General features: G+C 34.5%; 2 protein-coding genes across 2 annotated transcripts; both read right to left on the bottom strand.

Annotated features, from left to right (window-relative positions):
- Nucleotides 1-9,937: 9,937 nt before the first annotated feature.
- Nucleotides 9,938-10,446, bottom strand: LOC109174061 (uncharacterized mitochondrial protein AtMg00810-like). Its single transcript, XM_019323354.1, has 2 exons — nucleotides 10,271-10,446; nucleotides 9,938-10,130 (listed from the first exon to the last, which is right to left on the bottom strand). The coding sequence occupies exons 1-2, from the start codon at nucleotides 10,444-10,446 to the stop codon at nucleotides 9,938-9,940; spliced, it is 369 nt and encodes a 122-aa protein (XP_019178899.1).
- An 8,975-nt stretch (nucleotides 10,447-19,421) lies between these two features.
- LOC109174137 (ER membrane protein complex subunit 4) lies at nucleotides 19,422-22,857 on the bottom strand. The gene is made up of 6 exons (XM_019323430.1): nucleotides 22,656-22,857; nucleotides 22,461-22,517; nucleotides 21,393-21,546; nucleotides 20,992-21,089; nucleotides 20,851-20,916; nucleotides 19,422-19,743 (listed from the first exon to the last, which is right to left on the bottom strand). The coding sequence occupies exons 1-6, from the start codon at nucleotides 22,782-22,784 to the stop codon at nucleotides 19,705-19,707; spliced, it is 543 nt and encodes a 180-aa protein (XP_019178975.1). The 5' UTR covers nucleotides 22,785-22,857; the 3' UTR covers nucleotides 19,422-19,704.
- Nucleotides 22,858-26,158: the final 3,301 nt, after the last annotated feature.

The raw sequence follows: 26,158 nt of genomic DNA, 5'->3' as shown, positions 1-26,158 counted from the left end.
ATAAAAGTAAAATCTTCCACTTTAACTTTTCTGTCCAAACTAGTATGAATATTAATTAATATATATCTATACTATTAATAAAAGTAAAATCCCCTTCAACTTTCCCGCGCAAACTTTTCTTAATAATAATTAACTAATTTATTGGTAAAAGAATTAATAAACTTAATTGGTAAAAAAATGTTATATGAAAAATGATCTAATACTTATTAATTGGTAACATTCTTTTGAAATTCTACGTAATAACGTAATTTTATAAAGAAATAATGATTTATTAATTATTATGCAATTTTATAAATAAATAATAATTTATTAATTATTATTTACACCAATAATAATTAATTGAATAGTGATTTTACACCAATCTATATCTATATTCTATATTATTAATAAAAGTAAAATCTTTCTTTTCAACTTTTCAGTTCAAACTTGTATTAATATTAATTAATTAATGTATTGATAAAAGAATTAATAAAGCTTAGTTGGTAATAAAGTGTTATATAAAAATTAACTAATATCTATTAATTGGTAATATTCTTTGAAAATTATGCCTAATATCGTAATTTTATAAGAAAATAATGATTTATTAATTATTATGTAATTTTGTAAGGAAATAATAATTTATTAATTATTATTTACATTATTAATTATTATTTACACTAATAATAATAATTCAATTATTGATACGAGATTGCCCTTTAAGTGTACGTAATTTTTTCCCGAGTTACCCATCCTGTTGGAAGGAAGGTTTTAGTTCTAAACGAGGATGGACAAAATTCAGTTACTACTATCAATGTCGTCTGCAAAGAGGTTTTCAATAATGTGTAATTTAAACCAGTTATATTATGTTTTCGTTTTATACAAAGATGACAAAATTGCTATATATCAACACAGAAAATATATATCTTCTCTCAAAAAAAAAAAAAAAAAAAAAAATCATCCATACAAATAATTTCTATAATTGAGTTGCTAGCTAGACAACGAGCTAATTAGCACAATTAATACAATTCCTAAACACTGATATATAAAATCTCTAAATTTTAGCACCAGAAGCGTATATCTACACGTTAGCTATTAATTGGACAATTATTTGCTTGAATTCAAGCAATTAATTGAAAAATTATTTGCTTGAATTCAAGCAATGATAATATCAGAATACATAATTGATCCAACTCAACTTTTCAATTGCACTATATAATATTCGCCTGTTATAATTTATACAATTGTATATCGATCTAAATATTCTTAAAGTATTATAACACATCCATTTTGTACAACGCACGGGTGAAAATACTAGTATAATTAAAGAAATGAGATTATGAATTAAATGTGTATTTATAAATATTTAAATACATACATATACTTATGCCTATATGCTATATTAATCATATAATATTAAAATATTAAAATTTTAATTTCTAAATGTAGTTATATTAATTATAAATATAGCAATATAAATTATAATTAGAAAATTTATATTATAAAATTTGTCAAAACACATATTAATAAATGTGCACATACAATTCATTATACGATCATATAAGGAAATACATTCAATTAAGGTCTACCTTGTAAAGAACATATACTACCTTATAAAAATCATAAGTATTTCAAAAAAAAAAAAAAAAAAAAAAAAAGTCTAGATCTACTCATACAAAATTTAAAAATTAAATCTTTTGATTTTTAAATATAATTTCTTTAATTATTATTCATATTGTTATAGTTATGAAATCCAATTAGATAAGAATGAATTTAATTATGTAAATTTTATTTATAAATTTATTTAAATATATACATAATTAGAGATTATATTAATCATATAAAATTTTAATTTTAACTTTGTACACTATGAAAATACATACCTAACTAAATATATGAGAAGTCCAATTATATTATTGTATTGCACATTTATATGTTTTTTAGAATTTTCTAATTTTTTATTTAAATTTATAATAACATGATTTCTTTTAGGCATGGTTCGGTATAAAATCGAAATGCCGATCGATACTAAGTTTAGAGAAATCGAACAGTTCGATTCGGTTTGATTTTTAACCGAACCAAAAACCGTTTAGTTTATATATATATATATATATATATATATATATATATATATATATATATATATATATATATATATATATATTAAATAATAATAATAATAATAATAACCTCAAGTCCTCAACCCTGAGTTATACATCCCCAATAACTTCAGTCTTCAGCAGCGACACAGCTGACACTCACGCAGTCTGCCCTCTGTCCTCCACCTCTATTCTCGCCAGTCGACACTCACGCTGTCACGCAGGCCGCAACCACCACTCGCCTGACCACCGCTGGAGGCCACCGGCGACCAAAGAGGTAATGTTTGCCTTGACACTTATGACTTGTGAGCTCTCTTTTCTACTTTATAGTTTATACACATGTCTTGTTTCAATTCAGTTGTCTTGACTTATTGATTTATGACTTTTATTTACTTACTAGCATTTTGTACATGCGATGCGCGAAAATTCATGCCCAATATTAAAAAATTGATAAATACAAATAATTAAAAATTATAATACACACACACACACACACACACACACACACACACACACACACACATATATATATATATATATATATATATATATATATATATATAATTTATCATTTATAGAAATTTAATTAAAGTATAATCAACCATTAAATTAATTATATAATAATTTTAATAAAATGATAATTAAAAAATAGGAAAAAGATATTATAGATATAGGTGTATGGTAATAATGATGTGTTATTAAAGTTAGAATTAGAAAGTAACGGTGTAAGGATAGTTTTGTCTAATAACATTGAAATGTATTACATTTAAAGTAAAATGTACACATTTATTAGCATACAAAAAGAGAGGCATAAATCAATGATATAACCTTGATTGAGACTTATTATGTTTTTAGATTTTGGCTTAGTAATCTGTTTTTTTTTTTTTTTTTTTTTTTTTTTTTTTTTTTTTTACCTTATAGCCTAATTTAGGGCTCTTGAATTTGTACTAGAATTTCATTCTAGTTTAGTAAACTGGAATGAAAATTTCAGTACCAGTTCTAGTTTTACTGGAATGAAGTGTTCCAGTTTAATATTTCAATGAAATTGGAATGATTTGAAAATTAACTATACACGGTGATGATGGATGAACAAGATATGACTTTGAAATTTGGATTGCTATATTGATTTTGTGTTTGAATTGTTATGTTGTTATGTAATATTTAGATTTTAAACTTTAGATTTGATATTTTGATTTATGTTATGTTCCATGTTTGTAATCTTTGAACATTGGATTTGAACGATGTGATGCTTGGTAATTAGCACTCCGTACTTAGTACTAAGTAGTATGTTTGAACTTTGGATTGCTATGTTGTTATATAATGTTTAGATTTTGGATTTGGATTATGTGATTATGTGAATATATGTATTGTTTGGTAGTATGTTCGAAAAATTAGGAAATGTTAAAATTTGGAGATCTAAACACTACTAGAAATTATGGAATTTTCGACCACCTGAAAGTGATCTTATATCAAGTCGAAAGCAAAAAGTGGACGAAAATAGCAACAAAGGTTCCTCCGGATACCAAAAATGGTCGGAACAAGGCTTTCGACTTGATTTAAGACCATTTTCAGATGGTCGAAAATTTCATAATTTTCAGCAGCGAAAATCGAATCGAATTAATTCCGAATCGAAACTAAACTTTTTCAAACCTAACTGAACCGAACTTTAATGTTAAACCAAATAGTTTCATTTTTTTAAATACCGAAATATTAAAATCTAAATTAAAACTCAAAATATCGAACCGAAGCCCGAAATGCCGACCCATTATATTTCTTCAATGCACCACATAGATAAATAATAGTTTGAATAAATTCTATCAGAAGGATGGGAGGGCAATATCGTCATACACATACAAGTCGGGAATGCAAAGCAGTTGCACACTTGCGCGAAGATGCGAAACCGTTGTGTGAACCCCAGGATTGTCACAGAAATCAGGGGCGTGAATGATCCAATGGCGACTCATCTACTGGGGCCCACTTGTACCCATTTGGTGACATGGCAAGTTTGAAGCTGCAGATTTGCAGCATGTAATGTGGGTTTATACTTTTGTTTGTAATTGCTATCTTCGTTGTCAAAAATTAAAATGTAAAATAAAAATTAAGGAAAACAGCATTTTTGGTTCCCAAATTCTTTTCCTTTTAAAAATTTGACCCCTATCAATTGATTTGAACAAATTTAGCCTTTTAATTATTTATAATGAAGTAGCGCGAATCTCCTTCATCTAATAATAATAATTCTCATTATTATTGTGGTGAAAGTTGATAAAGGAGAAGAGAAAAGTATTTTAATTGAGAAGGGTAAATGATGCTATTTCTTTAAAATAATAAAAACAAAGGCCCTGTTTGGTAAAATGGCTGTTAACTGATTGTGTTAATTAGAGGGTATAAATAGTTGGTAACATTAGCTGATTGTAGAAAAGTGTTTGGTAAATTAGCTGTTAGCTGATAGATGTTTGGTATAATTTTTTTTCTTCTCAAAAAGCTAATTGAAAAAGTTGTTTGGAGTAGCTTTTTGAATTTTAGCCTTTTAAAGTTGCAAAAAACTAATTAACCAAACATTTATATTGATATTTTAACTAAATCAAACAATTAATAGTGGTCAAATAAGTCAAATTGGTCTATAAGCTAATTTTTACCAAACAGGGTCAAAGATAAAAAATAAAATAAAATAAAAAAGTTAAGAAGCTACTAACTTATTTTAAAATGCTACATCATAGTGAAAAACATAGCAGTAATAAATTTTTTATTTTCCTCATTGATAAATTCCTTACCGACAACATCTATGTATATGAAGTTTGAAGACACGTACGTACAAATAAAAGAAGCACATATTACTTTCAATCACTGCTCCTTCATTATAGATATTGTTGCATTGAATGAAACCTTCTCCCACAAACCACGGCTGGAAATTATTGAATTTCCGACCACCTGAAAGTAATCTTAAATCAATTCAAAAGCAAAAAGTGGTCGAAAATAGTAACAAAGATTTTTCCGAATATCAAAAGTGATCGGAACAAGGCTTTCGACTTGATTTAAGATCACTTTCAAGTGGTAAGGGATTTCAAAATTTCCAGTAGTGAAGAAAACATACATTATTATTATTAACTACAAATAAAAAAGATACATTAAATCACCCAGTAGTCCTGTCATGTCCTATTATCTCTTTTGAAATAATATTGGCTAGATTAGATTATCCAATTCAAAGTTAACAAGCTAATAATAATCAGATATGGCGTTGAAGGTGTATATTATCACTAAAAAGCAATCATCACAGCAGGCAGGCATGGGCTTATTCAACGTAACCTCTTTTGCACCGTACCCATCATGAAACTCCTTAATTGCTCACATCTTTTATGCCCACCGTACCGATGCGGCAATCTTAACCAACAAGGTCACCTTAACTCAAGCAGCTGCAGCGGATTTTTAATTTGCACATTGCACCTCCAGGACTTGCGTCCTTCTTACACTCAGTTTCTTTAGATTCTTATTAGGTGTGGGGATTGGCAGCGATTACCCTCTCTCCGCCACCAGAACTATGGCTGGAGGTTAGTACGATCCTGTTGTCACATTATAGATTGCATGTGGCATATTTAATCTAAGGAGCTCGACTAAGATGATATATGGCCGTTTACGCCATCATTATGTGACCCACCAACCTCTCAAAGCGCAGTCTCCATATTCCGATGTTGGCTGGCTTGGCCTGGACGATTGTTCTGATGTTAGGTGTGACAATTTATGCCATGGAGATGGGGGAGAGAAAGAAGCTTTAATGTGTAGAGTAATTGACATATATAATCTTATGGTAAAAGAGTTTATTAACAAAATTTGTAATTATATAATTTTAAGGACTAAATGTGTCACACTATAGACAATTTGATGACTAAATTTGTTCAAATCAATTAATAGGGGTCAAATTTTTAAAAGTGAAATAATTTAGGGGCCAAACGTGTCTTTTTTTTTTTTTTTTAAATTTAAAAAAAAAAAAAAAAAAAAAGGAAAAATGACACTTTTTCTCCCTGAGTTATATACTTATATACCTATAGTATTTTTTCCCCCTAAATTATTGAAGTGACTATTTTTCCCCTGAAATGTTAAATGGACATATTTACCCTTAAACTAAATATTTAATTTATTTTTTTTCTCCAACAAATTATGACCATAATTTGGTTCAAACTAAACAAACACTATAGCAACCAAACCGAAATATTTCAATTACAATTTAGAATCGAAATTCGATATTTAGAGTTTATTAAAATCGTGAACCGGAACGGACGGTTCATGTTCCGAACTGAAAAAATAAAATACATTTATTATTGAATTTAGACTATTTTAAAATAAAAAATAAAATTTTAAAATAAAGACGGTTCAAAATCGCGAATCAGATCCGGAATCGCCGGTTCACGGTTCAAGATTAAATTTTTTTGATACATAATTTTAATAAATTGACATTTAAATATTGGGTTCTAGATCTGAATTATAACCATAAACTATTAATTCGATTGCTTTAGTATCCGGTTCAATTCAAACCGAACCGTGGTCATCCCTACGTATACGCAATAATTTGTTGGAGTAGTAAAATAAATAAAATGTTTACTTTAAGGGTATAAATGTCAATTTAATATATTAGGGGGAAAAAACACCACTTTTAGAATAATTGAGGGGACTAATGTGCTTACCTAAATAATTGAGGGGGAAAAAGTGCTATAAGTATATAACTCAGGGATAAAAATTGCCATTTTCCCAAAAAAAATGAAAAGACTGTTGACCTTCTAGAATTCAAGGAAGATTTGTAGAAGCCGATATAGAAGGAAATGGTACGGATTATCGGATTATGTAATGTGGGCAGACCAAATCTCACGTGATAGTGGACAAATAATTTATCAATTTTAATTTTTTTTTTATTGAATAAAGAGTAATTCCTTAGTCATTTCTTATTTATGTTTTGTTCATGTATGATGTATTATCGCGAGATTAGGGATAATGTTTAGTGGACAAAATTTTCTGAAATAAAAGTAAACAAAACTTTAAATCAAATGGGAGCTCATGGGTTTGAGCCACAATGAGGTGGTGTTAATTCTTTGTGCTTCACTAGGTTGAGAAAGTAGTAATGCACAGATACTACATCGTAATAGAATTAATAGTATTCAAAAAAAAGTTATTAATTTTTTGAGAAAATGGTCAAATAAAGGTTAGAGGATACTTACCTTGTAGACTAATCTGGAATTACTGCAAGTATGAACTATGGACCTCTCAAGTCTCTCAGGTAGAATCTCAAAGTTGATTGGAACTCTAGAAGTGATACGGAAAGTTTTATTTGACTCTATAATAATGTAGTATCTGTTTATAACTACTTTCTCAATCAATTGAAGCACAAAAAGTCAATATCACCTCCACTAAGGCTCAATCCCACAACCTCCCACTTAAGGGGGTAACTTGGTGCCATTGGATCACAAGAAAAGTGAAACGGAAAGTTAAAATTAGAAATACACAAAACTTTAGTTTTGTAGCATTGCTTTGAAGACTTTAACAGAGTATACAAAAATCAGGAAAAAGATAGTACAATTACAACACATGAACAAAAGACAATAAGCCAATATATCCATAGGCCTAAAAGCATTATAGCACCTCACAAAAGATAGTATGATAATTGTTGCAATAATAGATATTGCCACTCATTTTACAAAACTAGTGAACTTTTCTATTAAGAATTAAGAATTTGTATAAATCCATAAATTTTTCATTTATTTTTTTAAAAATACTATTGACTATATTACAATGTAGTATTTGTTCATACATACTTTCTCAATCTACTGAAGCACAAAGAGTCAATGCCCCTACGCTGAGGTTTGAACCTAAGACATCTCATTTGAGGGGCCACAGTTATGTCGCTCGACCACAAGGCCTTTGGCAAATCCATAAATTCATAAGTTCAAGAATTTAAACATTAAGGGTAACAATATATTCATAAATATTAGGCAAATTAATATGAAAAGGGGAAATTTTCAAAATTTGTTAAAAACTTAAATTTTTTTAAAAAACTGAAAAATAAATAAATATTTATATAGACTAAAAGATGCCAGTCAAATTCCTCAACAATGAGCAAATGAGTGCAAAATTTAGTAGAACGCATATCGTTGTTGTCAAAGAGAAAACCACTGTCGGAGATCTACGATTTCTTGTGAAAAGAGCCACAAACGTAAGACTGTGAGAACAGAGTGAAAAATGGCAAATGAGAAGCTAGATGGGACTCACCAGGAAAATCATGGAGTGGCTGAGCGACTAGTGAACCACAACAAGGCAAAGAGGAAGAGAGGAGGAATCGCGACGACTCAGCGAGTCGGCAACCATGTGAGATGTGAGAGGCCGGAGGCAGAGTCAACAACGGAGACTGGAGGCGGAGTAACCAACGATCCAACGTAGACCGGAGGCGGAGTCAACAACGGAGACCGGAGAAGCCGAAAAGGTTTCTCGTATCTTGGTGAAGCGGTGTCGTTGTGAAGCCTGTGATGGGGTGAGACGTGGCTCGTGAGAAATAGTTGTTAGGAAATGCAGCACTGTGGAATTCTGGGCGTGTCTAGTTTGGAACGAAAAAGGGTAAATGTTCTGTATCGTGTATGAAACACTAACTTAAAAGCAATTATGACCAGGGATTGAGTCGCATGCTCTCGACAGGCACAACAGAACGAACAGGCTAGCTCTCTGTTAACTCGCAGGCAATATTAACGAAGCAGTTGGCTGGCAGTATGGTTTTTGTACTGTTTTGGCGTGAAAAGAAGAACCAAGGCAGCAGGTTTATATAGTAGAGTGTTGTAACAGCCCACCTCTCACCATCCACTATTGTAGGGCTATAAACTAGCAAAGGACCAACTCTGCACACTCATTCATTGAGTTGTGCGGACAAGGTCACAAGATGGTAGCAAAACGTTGACCCCACCACACCCCGTGCCGGGCGGGCGATGGCGGGCGCGCGCGTGGTTTACCTCCTTTCCCTTCTCATAACACTTCAAACTATCTCAAAAGGCTTGGAGTATATAAGTAGGGAAAGAAGAGGTTATTCTACCAATGTGGGACAACTTGGGTAAGCTATAAAAAGCCTTTCCCTTTAAATACTCCCAATAATCCCCCACCATGAAAAGGGATTAGGCTGGTGCTAACATTTCCTGAGTACGAACAAAAGAAAATTTTCATGCCAGTGTATAATACTTGAACTGTCATATAGTGACATTAAGTACTTCTCTACGCGGGAGTGAATTAGATCTTGAACTCACCGAATAGACAAAGTTTGAACTTAAATGCACTTAATTTGCTCTAGTCGCCATGAATTATGTGTGGTCATACTCTTAACCCTGAATTATCCCCTGTTAGGTCTATTCCAGTATAGACCTTCAACTCTGTCAAGTCTACCTCAACGTAGACCACCATGGTTGGCTACAGAGCATGTGTAGGTTCTAGACCCATTTCCCTTGATGTATCAAGGATAGCCTTTCTATTTAGGCCCTTTGTGAAAGGATATGCAACATTCCTTTCAGATCTCACAAATACCATTGTGATCATCCCATTTATTATCAACTGCCGTACAGACTCATGTCTGACTCTTGTGTGTCTATGTTTCCCATTGTAGACACTGTTTTGCGCAACACAGATGGCAGTCTGGGAATCACAATGTATGGGAACAGCAGGTGCTGGGCACCCCCACAATGGCACGTCTGCCAAAAGATTTCTCAGCCATTCGGCTTCCTGACTTGCTAGATCTAGAGCTATGAACTCTGACTCTATAGTTGATCTGGCTATACAGGATTGTTTGGTTGACTTCCATGATATCGCGGCTCCGCACATAGTGAACATATATCCACTAGTCGAGCTTACATCATCAGTTCGTTTACCCAGTTTGCATCACAGAACCCTTCGAGCACAGCTGGGTTTCCCTTATAGTTAAGGCCCCAGTCTATCGTGCCTCTTAGGTATTGAAGTACCCTTCTCAGTGTATCCCAATGTGGGATACCAGGGTTGTGAGCATACCAACTGAGTTTATTCACAGCAAATGCAAGATCTGGTCTAGTATAGTTCATCAAGAATATTAGACTCCCAATTATCTTTGCATATTCTTCTTGAGACACACTGGCCTCTATGTTCTTTGACAATTTAATGTTAGGATATAGGGGGTTTTCGCCGGAGTTACATCATAACTCTCAAACCTCTTCAGGAGCTTCTCCATGTAATGACTTTGAGATAAAAGGTAACCTTTCTCGGTTTTTGTAACCTTTATCCCAAGTATTACATCAGCCTCTCCAAGATCCTTCATATCAAACTTGTCACATGGAGTTCTTTTAGTCTCTTTTATAGCTCCTATACTTGAGCTAAAGATTAGCATGTCATCTACATAGAGACGGATTATTACGATGCTAGACTCTACCTCTTTTGTGTATAAGCAGGCATCTGAGCGGTTTGTGGAATAACCTAGCTCTAACAAAGTTTTATGAAACGTTTTATACCACTGCTTAGGGGCTCGTTTCAAGCCATAAAGAGATCTTTTAAGTCTGCATACCTTTCCTTCTTATCCCTGATCAACACATCCGGGGGGTTGTTCCATGAAGATCTCCTCTTCTAGTTCACCATTGAGGAAAGCCGTTTTCACATCCATTTGATGTACTATCAACCTGTGTAAAGATGCTAAAGCAAATAGAACACGTATGGTAGCTATCTTTGTTACTGGTGAATAGGTATAGAAGTAATCTTCACCGAACTTCTGTGTGTACCCTTTAGCTACCAGTCTGGCTTTTAATCTTTCAATTGAGCCATCTGGTTTCAATTTCCTCTTGAAAATCCATTTACAGCCTATGGGTTTACAACCCTTAGGAAGGTCCACTATTTCCCACGTATGATTAGACTGTATAGAGTCTAACTCACTTTTAGCTGCTTCTCTCTATAGAGTAGTGTCTACTAAGCGCATAGCTTCTTGAATGAATTTTGGGTCTTCTTCTAACACAAGTTGACATATAAAATGATCACAAAGTTCATTTAGATCTTTCAATTCCGTCATATATGTTATGAAGTCAGAGCCAAAGTTTTTCTCAATTCCAGGCCTTTTGCTTCTTCTAGGCTCTTCTGAATTACATGAGAAAATAGGGAAAGAAAGATTTTGTTGAACTTTATTAGCATCTAGTTCAATAGCACCCTTCAACGGAAACACGTGTTCAAAGAAAACTGCATCTCTAGATTCACAGATTGTACGGTTTTCTAAACACATAAATCTATATGCAGCACTATTTTCAGCATACCCAACAAATACGGCATCTAAGGTTTTAGGTCCCAAGTTGGGCTTTTTAAAGGATTGGAGTCCCACCTTTGCCAAGCAGCCCCATACTTTAAAGTATTTAAGATTAGGTGCATGCCCTTTCCACAATTCATAAGGGGTTTTTTCAAACCCTTTGTGCAAGACCCTGTTTAGAATGTGGTTTGCTATTAGAACAACTTCCCCCCACAACGAGTCAGAAGCACCTGAACTGATCAGCATAGCGTTGATCATCTCTTTGAGAGTTCTATTCTTTCTTTCTGCTATGCCGTTTTGTTGGGGTGTGTAGGGTGCAGTTACTTCGTGTATAATGCCAGAAGATTCACACAGATCTTTCAGGAAATTTGATTCATACTCTCCTCCTCTATCGGATCTAAATCTTTTGATCCTTTTTTCCAACTGATTTTCTACTTAATTTTTTAAAAACAACAAATTTTTGTTCGACTTCACTTTTTGATTTCAATAAGTATAATTTTGTATATCGGGAGAAATCATCAATAAACGTTATATAGTAACGCTTACCACCTCGAATTTCAGTGGTCTTAAAGTCTGCTAAATCAGTGTGAATCAATTCTAGTAACGATGAAGTACGATGTTTTACAGTTGAAAAAGATGTTCTAGCAAATTTTGCCTCAGCGCATGTTTCACATTGTTCACATGTATCATTAGACAAGTTTGGCAGCATATTCACGTTTTTCAGTCTATTTAAACATTTTGTACCAACATGTCCTAATCTAGCATGCCAAACATTAACTGATACAGTAATATAAGCAGAATAAGCATTCTTATTATCATGAGCAGTCAGAGAAGATCCAGATACATCAGAGTGATTTTTAACTATAGAGACATCTACTACAAAAAGACCTCCACGCAGATATCTCTTCCCAATGAACTTCTCACAACGAGTCATAACCAGACGGTCAGACTCAAAAACCATCTTAATTCCAGCCTTATTTAGAAGGCCTCCGAAAATCAGGTTTCTTCGAAGGGAAGGGACTTAAAGAACATTTTGCAACAATAAATGTTTTCCAGAACAAAGCAGTAATTCTACTTTTCCTCTACCACTTACCTCGGAAACGCTGGAGTTCCCCATGAAGACTTGTTCTCCACCAGTGATAGGCTCAAAAGTTTTGAATGAAGCTTTGTTATTGCAAAAGTGTTGTGAAGCTCCAGTGTCCACAACCCATTCGTCTTGATTTTCTACCACGTTGGCCTCAGTTATTACTGCAGCTACTAAGTCAGTATCTTCTGTGTTCTCCGTGAGGTTAGCTTGGTTCTTCGGCCTCTCGTTGTTTGGCTTCTGACCATTCTGGCTCGCGGACCCTTTTCGATGATAGCACTGGGCAGCACGGTGGCCTCGTTTACCACATACATAACATTCACCAGTATTCTTCCCTTTTTTTTCTGAATTTTCCCGCCCTTGCCGCGATTGGAACTGTTATTCTTATAATTTTTCTTTTGGTTTCTAGAATTGTCACCAGTTTTTGACTTGTCAAAGCTAGAGTTAGTCTCAACAATATTAGCTTTAACATTGTCAGTAAGAATAACAGACCTTTGAACTGTTTCTTCCTCGATATTCACGCTATTTATCAACTGTTGTAGTGTGTAGCTCCTTCGGTCATGTTTCATTTTGTTCTTGAAGTCCACCCATGAGTCGGACAATTTGTCAATCAAGGAGTCACATAGAACAACTTCATTAACTATTCCACCTTCTGCTTTCATGTCACCGACCAGATTCTCAAACTCGTGTACCTGTTCGATTACAGGTTTGGTGTCCACCATTTTAAAGTGTAACCAACGACCCACGGCATATTTGCGTCTCCTCACATCATCAGCACCATATTTCTCAATCATTAAATCCCAAATTACTTTTGCAGATTTGTATTCAGAAAACATATCAAACAATGGGTCACTTACACGTTGGAGAATGGTTTTCCGGGTAGTCTTGTTATCTTTCTCGTATTTGATGCGAACTGCCTCGGATGCTGATGAAGCTTGCGCTGATGATGACTTTGGGTCCTTGGATGCATCTGTAGACTTCGGGTCTGTTGATGCAGCTGAAGCCGTGGTCTGCAAAGCAGGTTGTGTAGCAGCCACGTTAAACTTCATAGGGTCTTCAAAAAGGACGTAATCTACATCCTTCATTCCAGGAGCATGATCATTTTTGCAGCCCATCTCTTGTAGTTTAAACCACCAGTGAGTGGTTGAACTGGAGTAACATCAGACACAGTGTTTTCTATTTCCGACATTTTTTTACTCGACTTGGTGATAAATGCATTTAATTGTTAGGAAATGCAGCACTGTGGAATTCTGGCGTGCCTAGTTTGGAACGAAAAAGGGTAAATGTTCTGTATCGTGTATGAAACACTACCTTAAAAGCATTTACGACCAGGGATTGAGTCGCATGCTCTCGATAGGCACAACAGAACGAATAGGCTAGCTCCCTGTTAACTCGCAGGCAATATTAACGAAGCAGTTGGCTGGCAGTATGATTTTTGTACTGTTTTGGCGTGAAAAGAAGAACCAAGGCAGCAGGTTTATATAGTAAAGTGTTGTAACAGCCCACCTCTCACCATCCACTATTGTAGGGCTATAAACTAGCAAAGGACCAACTCTGCACACTTATTCATTGAGTTGTGCGGACAAGGTCACAAGATGATCCACAAAAATAGGGTGAGAAAATAGTTTTGGTAGCAAAACGTTGACCCACCACACCCCGAGCCGGGCGGGCGGCGGCGACAACGCGCGCGTTGTTTACCTCCTTTCCCTTCTCATAACACTTCAAACTATCTCAAAAGGCTTGGAGTATATAAGTAGAGAAAGAAGAGGTTATTCTACCAATGTGGGACAACTTGGGTAAGCTATAAAAAGCCTTTCCCTTTAAATGCTCCCAACAATAGTGAAACACTTAAACATAGAGAGAGAGATGAGGTTAGATGAGAGATTTGAGAGTAAAAATGGAAAGAGACTTGAGTGAATGAGAGATGAGAGGGTTTTAGGGCATGAGCCTTTAGGAGTGGCAAAGAGATGAGAGAATGAGAGTAATGAAGTATGAAATCCTACATACTAGTTTATATACATAGGTAATTCGGGTTTCGGGTCGAATCTGAATTTTAAGCATTGGACTCAAAACCCGAACCGATAATAGAAAATTTGTGTATGTAGTTTCACGGGCTCGACCCATCAATCTTCGAATCCGACCCGAATTGGGTCAAACAAGTTGAACCCATGGGTTTTTTGGGTCAAACCCGTGTTGTGCCCACCCCTACTGCCCAAGCGGCTGAGGGTCCTTTTCCTCATATTCGAGCCCCCAACTTAGCGAGTGGGAGGCATAAGTTTCTAAGTAGCGAGAACGTAGAAAGCTATATTCCCTTCCTAGGGATGACAACGGGGCGGGGACTATACTCCCCGTCCTCGTCCCCTTCCCTATCCCCGGCGGGGAATTGAAAATAGTTCACATCCCTGTCCCCGCGGGAAATTTGGCGGGGACGGGGATTCCCCATCCCCAATCAACTTTCAAAAATCTTAAATTTGTGTAATTTTTAATTTTAAAAACTAAAAATTTAAGTATTAATTTTTAATATATATATATATATATATAAAACTTATTTATTTATTTTAATTATAATAATTATTCCGGGACGGGACGGGACGGGGCGGGGCGGGGAGGGGTATCCCCGTCCTCATCCCTATCCCCGCCGGGGAATTTTAAAAATTTTCCGTCCCCGTCCCCATCCCCTACGGGGGCGAGGATCCCCAACAGGGACGGGGCACATTGCCGTCCCTATCCCTTCGTCACTCTTATCTCTCCAAAATCTCTCTAGCCTTTTAGATGGTCGGGCCTAGTTCAACGCCCGTAGGAAGTAGGAACCTAGGTAACGTAATTGAGAGACATCTGGATGACTGGATAGCTATGCACTTAAACTCCCTAAAAGCCCAGATTGCCCTCTGATTTACTCCCCTTATTTTTTTATTCCTTCAGTACTACGGGGTCCTTCCCTGTCAAATATGCCGGGACGCCCCATCGCATCCTGGCCTGTTTTCCTCAAATATGCACTTGGGACAGCATCCCATGCATCGTCGAGCTGTTCCATTTTCTCTTTTTGGTTCGAGCCCTTCCATCTAAGTATGGGGGTGACTTTCTAATGATCGAGTCCAAGGGCCCGACCTGTAGCATAATCAACCTTTTCAATAATAATAAGGGGTGGAAAAACCGCATCTTCTCCCTCCAGTATTTTTGGCGTCTCCTGGTAAGGTCAACCATTCGTAACCGAAAGGCTACAAAAGTCGAATGATGGAATGACCTACCTTTCGAAGTAATGGCCGACCGAATGGTAAGGTCAATCATTCGTATCCGAGAGGTAGTAGAGGTTTAAGGTTCGAAACGTTAACCAAGTTAACCATTTCAATAGAACTGCTCGAGACATTCTTTGAGCCAACAGTTCAAAATTTTAAAATCTTAGGTGAATGTGTCCATGGCAAAGAGAGTCATTGGAATACATACTAAGGAAGATTTTTCCTTAAAATCCAAGACATTTTGTGCATAACAAAAAGATATGTTCAACGAAAAATAAGTTAGTAACGGTTGGAAAATTTGACAACTCACCTACCATCCGGATTACTCGCTGGACTTTACTCATTGGCTAATAGACGTTTGAAATTGGTTTCCCTCCGGACCTTTTTTCAAAACGCCTATAAATACATTCTCTCAACACAGTAGAAGGTGCTGGTCATTTTCTAGAATTCTATTAAGTGCACTAAGTGTTCAAAGGCATTCTAGCTCACATCTAGTGACTAGTGAGAGATACAAAGCTTAAAGGATTACATCTAGTGTTCAAGAGACTTATGTTGCTCATTCGTGAAGATCAAGATTCTCAAAGCCAAAATTTCTAGTTGGAGAAAAAAGAAACTTATTTGTTCAACACTTTGTAAACTCTTCTCGGTAGGAGTAAAAAAAGGCGGAGTAGACTGGTCATAGATGAAAAACCAAGTGGAGTTCAAGGCCCACTTTGTGTTCAAGGCTTGAATGCCCGTGTTGTACTAAGGAATAGTGCAATCCTCCTTAGGAGTTCCGAAGAGAAGAGGGGATCGTTATGCCATGGAACCGTGTTCACCATCCATGGTGAACACAGTCCCAACGGTAACGGCGCACCGTTATTATTTTTTTTCTTAATTAACCGCGCGGCTTTTCTTCTTCATTTTCACATTTCGCGGTTTCACTTCCTCTTCGCGCAAGTTTCTTCAACATTCATAAATTATGAATGTGCAGGCATGGATTTATGAATGTGCAGTTATGAAATTATGAATTTTCTTTTATGAGATTATGAATTTTCTGTTATGAAATTATGAATTTTCTGTTTTGAGATTATGAATTTTCTGGTATGCGATTATGAACTTTCTGTTATAAAATTATGAATTTTCTGTTATGAGATTATGAATTTACAGAAAATTCATAATTACATAACTGTAAATTCATAATATCATAACATAAAATTCATAATTTAATAAATTTTTTTCTTTTATGCGATTATGAATTTTCTGTTATGAGATTATGAATTTACAGTACATTCATAATCTCATAACAGAAAATTCATAATCTGAAAAAACGCGGGCCGTTAACAGCACATTACCTAAAAAAAAAAAAATCGTAAAAACGACACCGTTTGGACCCGTGTTCACCATTCATGGTGAACACGTTTCCATGGCATAATTTGCGGAGAAGAGTGAAGTAGGCTTAGCTGGTCAAACCATATAAAATATCTCTCTCTCTCTCTCTCTCTCTCTCTCTCTCTCTCTCTACTTTATTTAATTATACGCTTGTATATTATCTCATAATCAAACTTAAGTGTTTACAAGATCAAACCTACATGCAAATAAAGTTAAAAGCGTTAACAAATATTTCCGTTGTGCATACTCAACGAATCATTGAAGTTAGCTCTTGGGTACCTTAAACGAATAGTAAAATGTTTTTAAAATCTATACAAGTCTATTCACCCCTCCCTAGACTTATACCCCAACCCTACCGCGACCAACAAATATCTTATTTTGAAACATTACTCCAAGTAGCTTTTCAAAAGAGTTAATACCCAAAATGGTCCCTCGACTATGCCATAATTACCAATTTGGTCATCAACTACCATTCTTACCCAATTAAGTCCTCAACTATGTAACTTTTACTCAATTAAGTCCTCAACTATACAATTCTTACCCAATTTAGTCCTCAACTATACAATTCTTATCCAATTTAGTCCTCTGTATTAATTTGACTGTTTGTTGACTGTCAAAAGTCGGGATAAAATTATAATTTTACAAGATTTCTCCTTCCTCTCCATTTAGCAGCGCCAAACCATGCAGCAATACACTCCGATCAGATTTCGATCGTCAAAAAATCGTTGGAAATCAAATTCATGGGCTATCCGATGCATAACCACTACTTCGATACTGACATGTTTAGAACCCAACCGGAGCTTATTGCTACATGGTTTGGCGCTGCTAAATGAGGAGGAAGGAGAAAACTTGTAAAATTACAACTTTATTTCCACTTTTGACAGTCAACAAACAGTCAAATTGACAAAGGACTAAATTGGGTAAAAATTGTATAGTTGAGGACTTAATTGGGTAAGAATGATAGTCGAGGACCAAATTGGTAATTACGACATAGTCGAGGGACTATTTTGGGTATTAACTCTTTTCAAAATGAGCTCTTAGCTTTTTAACTTTTTTTCCTTTTTTATCTTTATTAATTTACAATGACATCATCTACCCTTCATTAATCAAAATCCTAATATCTTAGTTTGTCCTTTTATATTTTTTACACTTGCCAAACACTTTAATTTCAATATTAGTTTCAACTTTCAACTAACTCTTCAGCTAGGCATACAGAGTCTCAATATATATAATATATAATTCTTTTAAAAGGAAATAAGGATCCCTTCTTACATGCACAATGGATATTTGCTATTTAACTACAACACTCCTAACAGCATCATGTCATCACGGCATCAGTTCTGATTCTATACATACTATTTTAAAAAAATTAAAAAAATTAAAAAAATGGAAGCCCTGTGCAGTGATTATGGATATTATCTTCGACTTTTGTTTCTTTTATTGTATTATTTGTTTGTGTTTGTGGCTTGACCACAATTCTAGGAAGTGATGCATGGATGGTTTGCATGTATTGTTAAGAATTTTTCTGCAAAATATTTCGTCTCTTTGACGTCTGTTTCTCTAGTTATCAACAATAAATTTAGAATTGTTGGAGGAATAGAGCATCCCTCACCCCTGACAAATTTAAATTAACCATTCCATGGAGGTCGTACATTATTTTGTATATCAAATAATGTTCATTTAGTACACAAATAATATACTTTTAATATATTAAAATTATATATATATTTTTTTATGATTCACACAGCACCATGTGGAACATGGTCCACAATAATTTGCCTACAAAGGTTGTATAAACCATAAATACAAGGTACTCCCTCTGTCCCATTTTATGTGTCTTACTTTCCTTTTTAGTTTGTCCCAAAATGTTGTCCACTTTCCAAAATTGAACATCACCATCATTCTACTTTTTTCAAATTACCCTTCTAGCTTTTGCTTTCTTTATTGTTTTTATTTCCAAAAGTGAAAAAGTGAGGGGTATAATTGGAAAGTGCATAACATTTACTTTAATTCATTAAAAAGCGTGCAAAAAGTAAATGAGACATCCAATTCGGGACGGAGGGAGTACATTTTAAATATATTAAAAATATATTATTTGATAGTATACAAAATAATATACTTTATGTATATAAATAATGGACTTTTTTTTTTATGGTTCACACAAACCATAGTCAGGAATATGATTCTACAAAGGCACTGCACTGCTGCAATTACTACAACACTCTCTTAGCAATTTACCATTGAGCAGTCACCTTTGTGACTCTCCTAGCACAAATCTGCAACTCCAGTCCGAAAAGGCGTAAATACATATGCCTAATCAATATGAAGAAGCCAAATAGCTAATTCTATCTTATTTCTTAAAGTAAAGAATATGAACAACATATCGATGGTACCTTGGAAGGCATAAAGATACATACGAGAATTGTTTGGATTTCGTAGTTTGATCAAAGTTATAACCTTCATGATGATCGTAAAGCTTATAATCCGTTAACAAAGTTCCATAAATAAATCCCAAAACTATTGAAGAGTCTACAAATACAAGCACTCCAAAATGAAACTCTTTTCTTGAGTACTAGTACAACCAGAGAATGTATAATGTCACTTGAGAAGGGCTGCAAATTCTCTGCCCTAACAACCAAATCTCTGACCTGCAACTTGTCTGGCAGAGTCTTAATATCGAGGCATACCCCCACCAGAATACTCAACCTCCTGCAAATTTGAAAAATTATTACAATTGCAATCACATATATGCTAGCTACACACTTCACCTCTAATAGTATTATTCATGCATCCAATAGGTGAAAGGTGATCATAAAAACAAAAATCATTTGACACTTTGAGGTGTGTATGTGTCAAGGGGTTGGGGAAAAAAAAAATGAAACTATCACTACTTCAATCATTTGTTTCCACATTTACATTTTTATTGCCTCCCTATGTTTCATTCAAGTAAGGGTTTAAACCAGAACAACACCTCCAGTTCCAGTCCTCCACCCCACCCCTTTCCCCTACACAACATTGGGAAATGTAATCAAATCTTAGAAGGCTGGTTAAGGCTCCAGTTCCGCCGGTCCTATAACTGTTACTGTTGACCTAGTCCAATCCTCTATTTGCCTTTCCAGCCTCCATCACTAGCCCATTATGTGTTGACTCCTAGTTTCTTTCAAGACATCAAGTTCTAATCCCTTTGCCTCCACTATCAAGTATATCTCTAACTAAAAACAAGCATACCTTTCCGTGGCATAGTACAGCATTTGCAGCCATGGAACAAGGGAAATAGTTTGTTTAAGAAATGCAAGAAGAAACTACAGAGGTTGTTTTCCAAGCTAGTTAAGTTCTTGAAACAAACTTGAAAGTAAAAGGAAATTTTCATTAATAGCAAGAGAAACTGTTTTTTCAATGACGTGAGAACTTTTAGTTACTGGAAAACTAGACCAAGACAACTACAAGTAGTACATGCAGAAGCAAATTAATCTATCTATCAAAACAATAAGAAAAAAGAAATTACGTGTTATGTGCTTTACTGAACTAATTAAGAAACTAGAAATAGAATAATAGGAGAATAGAATCCCAAATTTATCTCTTAATACTGTTCATAAACAGTGCTGAACAGCAATACTGCTCAATCTTTTTTAAGCTACAGCTCGCATTCTCATTTTGGCAACAGTAGCCTCATGTTTTTAGTTTGACATTCTATTCCTTCAAAAGTCAATATAAGTCACAATCCTGACCATAGTGTTCTTTTATAGAAGAAAACAAAAGCATGTACCATACGAAGGATATGGAGTAGAAAATGAAGTGTTAATACAAGATATGAACCTGGGCAGGTGGCAAGGAAGAGACCCAGTCAGATGGATGACTTGGAAGAAGACCCAAGGTATTAAGCTGTCAAACACAAAGTTTAGTTATAATGACAGACAGTAGCAAGTTCTAAGCAGAAAATCTAGAGAGAATATCTACCTTCCAGATGCCCAATCCTAAACCAGCCAAATTTAAGGCAATGAATAGTAATTTTGGCCCCAGGAGATCCACTTTACTATCCTTGTAAGGCTCAAAAACTACACAACAAAAAACGAAGGTAATTGCATCAGATGTTGTAGCATGAATTGATTTTTAAAAAAAAACGTGGGAATGGCAAGGTGATGCCAAATCAAATGGAGAAAAAATTGAAAGTAAAGAAAACTTCAGCCTAAATTCAGCCCATAATAAATTATCGAGTGTTCTTAATTATCAGCTAAGCTCATTTGGGTGTTAGTTCCGTGCATGTCATGATGTCAGTAACTTGATACATCATAAAGACAGGTGTAGAAGAAATTAAAGCTCGTTAGAACAAAAAGTTTAAGAGTGCAAGAAGCCCTGACCTTTCCCAACACCTTGGAGAGCACTTATGGGCTGCCAAAGAGCAGAAAATGTGATCCCAATGCTAAATAAATGAACTGTGCTTCCAGCCATCCACATCATAAAGCCCATCATCATCAAATTCTTGAAAGGTGCTTGTGCCACTTCCCATGCTTTCTGTTTCAATTACAATCCAGATTACTATGCCAATTGCATTACATCCAGATTACTATGCCAATTGCATTACAGAATATGAAGGGGTGACTAACACTGAATAGAAACAATATACAGTAGGAAAGTTATGATATAAAATGCTCTGACCCAAACTGGAAGTTCAATCTTCCCTTTATCAATTGCTAGTGAACCGTTTTATTTGTTAGTTTGCTTTCAGATACATTATGTATAATTCACAGAAGTAACAAGATGCATATAGAAGATATATATCACATTAAGAAAAATGATCATGGTTTGAGGAAGCTTAAAGCACCAATATGGCAATATCCCTCTAATCCATTTACTTATACATGTATGCATCAATCTCAAACATCTATACTTAAAACTTGAACAAAGATCCAATTGCTTGAAAACAATGCTGATTATTTTCTCTACAATGACCAAAACATGGGCCACTGTCCGCCACAACTCTTTCGATTGATTTCCTCAAACTGTTAGCTACAGCTCAAAGAGCAGATCCTTCACTTCAAATTTTTATAAGTTAAAAATGAAAATAAAATGTCATTCAGAAAACAACAAACCGTGTGGGATGTACTTTTATGCATTTTAATTTGCAAACAGGGGATTTTAACAACTCTTCCAGGCTCAGGCATTAATTCACCATTTCATCACTTTAACTTCTCAATGCTTTTATCCTCCACACTTTTAGGGGGAGAAAACTCTATTTGAAAGGAAGAAAGAAAATCAAGACGAGGAAATTAGATTGATTTTTTACTGCTCTCTCTTACATGATATCTTATATTTGCTTCTAATTAGGACCTCAGCTATTCAGTAGCACTTTAAGGTCAAGATCCAGGACCAAAGCTATATTCTGCCATAAAATATGACTAAACAAAAGTAGGCAAAGTGAAGTTTACCTGAGATTTCCAATTAGATTCGGCGTTCTTCTTCTCACGACTCACTGTTGAATCGTCCTGAAAACAACACCAAAAGAAACAACCACTGGTTCAACTGAAAATCCTAATAAAAAATCACATCCAGGAATTCATTGAACGAATACGCAAACACGCGGGCGCAGATATAAGATTGATGAAGGTGAGAGGGAGATTGACCTGATCTTGAGAAGCGCGAGTGAAGCCAGGAGGGTCGGGGATGTCGCGAGAGGAAGGGGAGGTTGAATTGTCGGTGAAGTCGACGGCCCATCTGCGGCCCATACCCATCACTGCTTTTCCCTTCTCCATCTCCGTCGTAAAGCAATGGTGGTGATGTCGTCGATCTCGTCTCGTCTCAATTCTTTTATTAAGCGGTTTAGGCGTGAGACGGTGAGAGCCGTCCTGCACTAGAGGTCTAGTGCACTCTTTAAAATTACACTTCAATCCTTGGATTTTTTTAGAAAATTTATACACAAAATCAATTAGCATCTAAACTTTTAAAATTAACAATTAAACTCATTAACATGTTGTTTTAATGTATCAAAATTTAAGAACTGATTATTAACATGTAATAGTAGGTCATTAGAATTTTGAAAAGACTCTGATGACTGACAACGGTCAATAACCGGAATCTTAGTGACCTGCTAATGTAGGTTAATAATCAATTCTTGGGCTTCAATACATGAAAATAACATGTTGAAGAGTCTAATTGAAATATTTAAAAGTCCAAGACTTAATTGACTTTTCGTATAAAGTTTAACCATTGAATAAAATCTTAATAGAATATTTTAACGAAAATTTGAAATTTTACTCCAAAAAATGTTATTCTCATTTTTTGTCTCACGCTTATGAGATCATTTTCATATTTGGTCCCACGACGGTTAAATCATTGTCACATTTGGTTCCTCTAACTTAATTTTCAATCACCGATGACTTATCTTAAAAATAAAATTGTCATTTTTCTATTACTTTTTTCTTAAACTTCTCAAAGAGGGGCCAAAACTAAACATAATAATTTTGCTTTTGCTTAAATTTTGGTCACCAATAATGATCTAAAATTAGGTCTAAAGGACTAAATTTGACAATAATTTAAAATTCATAGGACCAAATGTGACCAAATGAAAATAATTTCATAATCAAAAGTGAAAAAAAAAATAAAATAAAAATAAACCTCCTCCATAAATTACAATATAGGCAACCACTATGTCACCTCTTTAATCTTTAAATTTTTTTTTTTTGAAGGCTAATCTTTAAATTAATTTTCAATAAAATAACGATTTTCAATTCCCTATTTATAGTTGTGTTAAAATATGTTTGATATAATGTCAATTATACATGTTTTTATTGGTAATTTGAATCAATTTGAAAGCTTAGAGGCTGTTTACTAATTGAAAATTTCTGGAAATTTTCGAAAACTAGAAAATAGAAAACAGAAAACAGAAAATATGTTTACTAATACAGTTTTTCATTTTGAAAACTGAAAATAATTTCTGAAAATTTTTGGAAAACTGAAACACACTTAAAAACTGTTTTCGAAATGGAAATAGAATCATCTATTATCTATTTAGTTATATGTCACCACATTACTATGAATACATTCATTATCATCTTATTTTACTTATCACTATCTTCTATCTTTTCTACTTTACTTATTTAAACATAATTTATTTGCTTACACTTTAAAGTTAGACATTATTTACATTATCAAAATTAAGAATTAAACTCTATATAATGTTTTAGATTTTGATTGAACTCAATAGATTATTAGTTCGAATATTTTTAATTATGTTACATCATAATACAAGGTTGGTCCAGATATCGGATATTGAAATCTCACATATATTAGAATTCAAATTAAAAGCTTAATATTCATATACATGTCATTCAAAAGAATATATCCCAAAAAAAAATATTTTAAATATTAGCTCAAAAAATATTAATATTATCTAAACTAAATTTTAGGTGAAAACTGAAAAATTAGAAAATAGAAAAAAGAAAATAGAGAATAATTTTCTGTTAGTAAACAAGTTTTCTAAACAAAAAACAGAGAATTGAAAACAGAGAATGAAAACTGAAAAATTAGAAAACAGAAAACAGAGAACAATTTTCTGTTAGTAAACGGACCCTTAAGTTCATTAGATTGGCATGTTCAACACCTATTTTCCTTGCTTTCTCATTAGGATATGGTTTTACACTTGTTTTGAATGTTTTACGGTGTTTGGTAGTGTTTTTAAATCATTACGGGACAAGTGCAAAAGCAAGAGATGTCTTTCAAGCATAAGTGGAGTCAAAATGAAGTAGGATTGAAGGCATCGTGGGTTCGACGCGTCCAAAAATTTCAGTAACCAAGCCTGAGCTGAGATTGAAGGCTCGACGCGTCGAGAATTTCCAGTACGCGCCCCTGAGGACTGCTTTGAAGACTCGACGCGTCGAGATCGCGAATTCCAAATTTTTGACAGGCGCGAAATCTTCCTAAATTGCCCCCATTTGGTTCCCACTATAAAAAGACTACCTTCCATCAACCCTAGTGTTCAAGCAGCGTTTTGGAGGCAAGAATAGAGCAAAAAGCAAGAAGATCCACATCAAGAACAACAATTGGCTTTGGAGTAGAGAAAGCGCTAGGAAGATTCGGGAGAGTTCGTTCCCTTTTTCTTTTAGTTCAATAGTTGATTGTTAATTCTCTGAAATTGTACTGAATGCTATTATGGCCATGAGTGGCTAAATCACTTTAGGGATTTTTGGGTGAATGTGTTTATGAACCTATGTGCCTTGAACTTAATTTCATTAATATATTTATTTATGTTTGGTTTTATTGCTTGTGTTGCAATCGTGAATCATACTGTTGTTGCTAGTGATTAAATGCCTAAATTACTTGCTCCATGGCCATATTCATGTCATAACGGGAGTTAGGCATAATTAGGGCACACACGATTGCACTTAACTGATGCACCTTGGGAAATGGCAAACTTGTTGAGGAATTTATTGTAGATTATTGCACATCGGGAGATGGTAATAGTTAAGAATTTATGAATGCATGATCTTATTCTTATTGAGTGCTTATATTACGGGAGTGAATAGTCACTAAGGTCAGAGATTACGAGAATAACTCTATACCACCTTTGCATTCTCACACTAGTTTAAACCCAAACTGAATATTGCATCATTGATTGGCACTAGGTGATTAAACACTTGGATCCCAAGAATCCTATTTTTGCTCTATTGTTTTCAACAACCAGTTTATTTAGTTTATTCTGCTAGTTAATCTTTTACAATTGCCAAATCATCTTTTTCGTTAGGATTAGCTTCTCGTGAGTAATCTAGTAGCTAGTTCTTAGTATCCCACTTCTATGTGGATCGATTACCCGATACTCTGGGTATTATCTATTTGCAAATAAACTACAATCAAATTGGCCTGGCGCCGTTGCCGGGGACGTGGTGTTTTAGTATTAACATTAGCGAAAGTTTTATTCTAGGAGTCTAGTCTATTTTTACTTTTATTTTATTTTAGCTAACCGATAACGAGTTTCTTGGTTGAGTTGCGATTTTGTGATTTGCGGACTTGGAATTGTATGCGCACTCGGTCTTCAGGGAGCGAAGGATTATTGCCTTTAATTGCTTCAGATCAATTTGGAGGGTCGCCAACAGATGATCCCAATGCCCACATCGCAAAATTCCTGAGGATC

The sequence above is a fragment of the Ipomoea nil genome, unplaced genomic scaffold, assembly GCF_001879475.1.
Source record: "Ipomoea nil cultivar Tokyo-kokei standard unplaced genomic scaffold, Asagao_1.1 scaffold0519, whole genome shotgun sequence".
Lineage (NCBI taxonomy): Eukaryota > Viridiplantae > Streptophyta > Magnoliopsida > Solanales > Convolvulaceae > Ipomoea > Ipomoea nil.
This window is presented reverse-complemented; position numbering and strand designations above follow the sequence as displayed.